Below are 5247 nucleotides of genomic sequence, written 5' to 3'. Positions count from 1 at the left end.
GGGTTAGGGGGGACCAACTTTGCCTGGTCTGATGCGTCAAATACTGTAAAAGCTATAAAGACCAGAGGTCAAAATGGAAAGGGGTTCATGTCCCGGAAAGCTCTTCAGTAACTATCCAGTCCAGTTACTATGAACTAAAATGCCCTTAGGCACAAAAGTGTGTAACTGTGTGAAGAATGCAGAAGGCGAAAGGCGGATCCTGGCAACCCCGTTTGCAAGGCGCCTGCTGGAGCAAAAGAAAGAGGCAAATACAGAAAGAGGCTCCTGCAGAGTTTTACATTCTCACATCCCTCAGGTAACTGGCATGATCCAAGTACCAGATCCGCGTTAAACGTTTGAGGGTAAAACCCGCCCTGCATGCCACAGTGAACCTGCATATTTCTCGGTCACCGTTTCACTGTTGCGGCACTGTGCACTACCACCCGTTGCTTTTCTGGAGGGGCCTCGATCCCTCCTGGCTTCCATCTCTTTCATTTCCCTGACTACTTGTTCGGGCCAAATCTGACCTTCTAACTGTTTGCAACCACCTCACAGATGGACAGATAAATCAGTTTCCTGTAGCTTCTCCTGACTTGAGAAAAGCGTATGTGGGTGGGGAATCTTTGCTTCGCCCGGGCTCTGTCTGGGTTGGCTGGGGGAGTGAGGTAGGGATGGGAGTAGGGGGAGAGGGGGAGGGTGGGGAGAGGAGGATGACAAGAAAGAAGGAAGGAAGAGGAAGAGGAAGGTGGAAAGAAGGAGGGAAGGAAAGAACAAACAGTATGGTCCTTCCAGCCTTGGAAGCATCCGCAGCATTGCAGACTTAAAAGGAAACCACTGCCTCAGTCGGGACAGATCTGTTCTTCTCCTATCTTCCTCCACCCGTCCTAGGGAGCCACTGTCCCTCTTCAGCGCCCACGAAGAGGCAACATCACACTGTTCCATTCCAATCCTCCACCCAGTTCCAAAACCCCACCGGTCAGAACACTTTAGTACAAGGCTTCAACAAGATAGCTCCGCTCCTTTCCCTTCACTCTCCCCACTGCGGTGGTCACCATCAACCACCTACGTTCCCACTATAGCTGACTCAGAGAGACACCACTCGGCGGTGCAGGGCGCAGGCCGACCGGGGTCACCAGAGAGGCTAGCAGGGTGCTGCATTGGAAGCTGGTTGGGGCTTGCGCGTGAGGTTTCGAGTAGGGAGTCAGCCATGGAAATGAGAGAGAAATACAACTGCACCGTGGTCCTCCAAACACAGCGAGTCCTCGCCTGGGCAAAGTCCTAGGCTGCGCAACCTGCGGGCCAGCACCGCACGAGTCAGTCTGTGGCATCTGCCGCGGCCGCCGCCGCCACCACCGCCGCCTCCTCCTTTTCCTCCTCCTCCTCCTCCTTCCCTCCACCTCCCAGCCGACCCCTCCCTCTCGGGACCTGCATCCCGCTTCGCCAATCAGGGGCCGGTTGCTTCCTCCCACGTGATCCCAGGCGGGCTAAGGACCTGCTGCTTCCCCCACGCCAGAGGGATGCGGGCGGCAGAGCGGGAGAGGCGGCTGCTGGGCTGCGGAGCGCAGTGACTGACTCTCCCTTTGCTCCTTCTAGCTCTTGCTGTCCTATTCTCCAGCCTTGCTGTCTCCCTCCTCCTTCCCCTTTTCCTATATCCCGCCTCCCTTCTCCCCTCCTTTCCTTGCTGGAGAGGCTTGCCCTATGGCAGTAGCTGCCTGCATCTTTGCTGCACCTACCGGGAGGACCCTCTCGCGCCCTAGGCTGAGCTGGGTCACTGGATGTTGCTGAAACTCTCAGGATCATGCAAGGGCTTGGCTGCTTTCACGCCGGGTGCTGCTGCTGCCGCTGCCGCTGCTCCAGCCTCTGCTGTTGCCGGGGGCCCCGGGATGCTCAGTAGCTCTGTCCCCGGTCCCAGCGATCCTTTGGTTTTGGGGAGAGCCTTTTTGCAGCTGCAGAGTTGAGTGAACTAGTCATGGTGCTTTGGGAATCCCCGCGGCAGTGTAGCAGCTGGACACTTTGCGATGGCTTTTGCTGGCTGCTGCTGCTACCGGTGATGTTACTCATCATTGCCCGGCCCGTGAAACTTGCAGCTTTCCCTACCTCCTTAAGTGACTGTCAAACGCCTACCGGCTGGAACTGTTCTGGTAAGCTACAAACCAAATGCCCCCAAACCCTTTCTTTTCTAGAGAAGGTGCTGGTAGTGTGGGGGGGGAGGGGCAGGGAGGAGAGAGCAGGGGGAGCGTCATCCTCAACATTCGCGGTCCCCTCTGAACCATTCCTCCACTCTTTCCTTACTCCTCAAACCCCTGTAGCTCGCTGCTTCCCACCTTCGATAGCACATTTAGCTTTTGTTAAATTTCTTTGGGTACATAAGGGAGTATTAGATGAGGAGGACAGAAAGTGTTCGGTTTATGAATGAGTTCTCTTAGCCCAACACTATTTGAACTGATCAGTCATTTCAGAGAAGCACACGGGATAATTTTGTGTATTCACAGAGACTAACACAATTTCATTATTTCATATTCACACGGTCCCTTTTCCATCGTGAAAAAAAGTAAGGCTAGAAGACGAGTCAAATAACTTTAGTAGAGAGACAGTAATAAATCATACTGTGACTGTTTGAAAACCGCTGATCCCTTGCAAAAAGTGCAAGGAAGATATGCTTGTTTATGGTCCCGGACCCAGTATCTGATGATCAAAAAAGATTTTGAGGGAATAATCTCCTCATCACCCCTCCCCCGCCCCCCACCCTTTTGCCTCAGCTTGGGAAGACTTAGTTTTCTAGTCATAAGATGGATCTATTTTTTCACACTGAAACCTGTAGTTGCCAGAGGGAAGTTAGAATAAATACACAGTTTGTTTCGAAGGCTGGGGTTTGGCACACACACACACACACACACACACACACACACACACACACACACACACACACACACAAGTGTAGGGATAGCTACAAGAAAGACAGAAGGCAAGTCCCAAAAGAAATATGATGGTGCTGGTATCTCAGTTGCTTAGGTTCTATTGGGGTATTATCAGGTCCCCTCCTCCCTCTTTTACACTAAATTCCTAATGACATCTACCAATTAAAGAAGGAAAAGGCTGAAATTAGAAATCACTTCACTGGTAAACCTTTTTTATATTTTCAAAATCCTAGTATTATTATAGGAGTATCTTACGTTATTTCAAAGGCATTGTAAACCCTGCTTTAGTACGTATTAATATATTTTTCTGTATGCTTAATAGCACTTTATTTTAGTAAATGCAGGTTTTACTCTTCATGTAAACATTATTAAGTGTACCTAAGTCTCTAACTCTTAATAAAGTCTTTTTCCCCCCTGCAAGGATGTTGGCTTTAGTAGTCAGTATATCAACTGTGGAGATAAGATTAGTAACTGAAACCTAGAGTGTGAAAGAATTGAGGATAGTTGGTCATAACTGATGTAAAAAGGAATATTTATATAGTAATTTATCATTCCTAAAGTGAATTTGACCTTTACTGAGGTCTGACATTAGGGTCAGCAAGCCATGCTTTTGTGTTGTTTTATCAACGCCTAAATAAAGCATTTGAACAAACATTGGAAGTATTCCCTTTAACTTCTCTTTGTATTAGATATGTCTAATTGTGATTCTGCAAAGAATAAGTTCCATTATGCATTTGCCTTTTCACTTTTAATATACAGCATTATAGTACCTCTAAACAACCTAAAAATCAATAGGATTCAGTCTTAATGGGTCTGAAGTCTAATACAGTTGTTTTGTTTAATATCTAACTAAAATGTTGAGATGGAATAACAACTTGCTGAAATATGGAATTGGTGTTGGCAATCAAGACCTACATCTTTGGCCAGATCTGTTAGTATGTCTATAGGAACTAAAGGGAAGGAGCTGGTTCTCTCAGTAGCTTGTGAAGAACCTGGCACCTCTCCTGTTAACTTAGAGGTAATCAATCTTCATTTGAATGAGACAGCCCATCACAGAAAACACTGTGCCTGTTTATCTTTATTATTGGGGCTTTGTTTCCTCATTGTCTGGAGGAACTCCAAAGAAGGAGTTGTTTAAGACCTTGAATCAAAAGACTAACCTTCACAGAAACTATGGACTTTTGGAGAAATTAAGACTACTTAATTTAGGAATGATAGAGCAGTGGAATGAGTCTAATTTTCTAGCCTCCTCTTCCTTTTTGATCCCCATAAAATCAGACAGATTAATTGAAAATTAGGAAATAGTATTAGTAATTTAAGTCACATTTTTGTATAACAAATATCCTTTGTGTTATATATCAGTGATCATTAAGTGGAAGTGGGGGAGGAGAGAACTTTCTCAAAGCCTATAAAATGACATTTTTTGTTATTAAAGAAAACTGTTGCATTATTTTTCTCATGACTGAATTTGAATGTTGTTCTTTTTGAATTCGAGGTTATGATGACAGAGAAAATGATCTCTTTCTTTGTGACACCAATACCTGTAAATTTGATGGGGAATGTTTAAGAATTGGAGACAGTGTGACTTGTGTCTGTCAGTTCAAGGTAAGAAATCTGGTATTTTCATTCTTTAGGTTATCAATGATAATTCAAAGAAGGGATCTTCCTTTACAACCCATCACTTGGCAAATTATAATTCTGGTACCAAGTAAAATAGCTAGCAAGAGAGCCAGCTCATTTAAAGAAGACATAAGTCTGCTGGGGAAAAAAATGCAGTTGTTGCACCCATAAATGTCTTTTTAGATACGATTCAGCTTGTGCTTCTGTGATATTAAAGCAAAATTAAGCTTCTGAACCTTTTTACCTGCTTTTCAGTGATATCAAAATAGCTTAGTGCTCCCAGATTTTATTGCCCCAGACTTTTTATTTGGTGGGAGTCAAATTGTTTTCAATGTTCCTTAAAAAATGTCTTTGACAATTTAGTAGGCATCTTATTCTTGAATCTTAAACATAATGCTTTATCCTTTAACAGAAATTTTCTAAAATGTTTTAAGTTTCTGATATGTAAGTTTTCATTCAGTTAGTGCTAACTACAAAGAATCCAAAAGGGCACATATTTCCCCAAGAGAAAATAGCTGCACTTTATTTAATGCTCCAAGTCAAAATGTTGAAAGGTCAGATACACTAAATTCTTAGTGATGTTTGTAGTCATTTTCCTTTTTTTGTTCATTACAAATTATGCCATCTAATTTTGTTTTTAAAACATTTATATTTATATATTTATATGCATGTGTGTGCATACACACACAAGCTATATATATATGTGTGTGTGTGTATATATATATATATG

General features: G+C 44.3%; 1 protein-coding gene across 1 annotated transcript; it reads left to right on the top strand.

Moving 5' to 3' along the window:
- Window positions 1-1943: 1943 nt before the first annotated feature.
- LOC123255908 (tomoregulin-2) lies at window positions 1944-4502 on the top strand (the record flags this gene model as incomplete). Its single annotated transcript, XM_044684624.1, has 2 exons — window positions 1944-2120; window positions 4393-4502. Coding segments are annotated over exons 1-2 (282 nt in total), but the record flags the coding sequence as incomplete, so codon positions are not given.
- Window positions 4503-5247: the final 745 nt, after the last annotated feature.

The sequence above is a fragment of the Gracilinanus agilis genome, unplaced genomic scaffold, assembly GCF_016433145.1.
Source record: "Gracilinanus agilis isolate LMUSP501 unplaced genomic scaffold, AgileGrace unplaced_scaffold53977, whole genome shotgun sequence".
NCBI classification, from domain to species: Eukaryota; Metazoa; Chordata; class Mammalia; order Didelphimorphia; family Didelphidae; genus Gracilinanus; species Gracilinanus agilis.
This window is presented reverse-complemented; position numbering and strand designations above follow the sequence as displayed.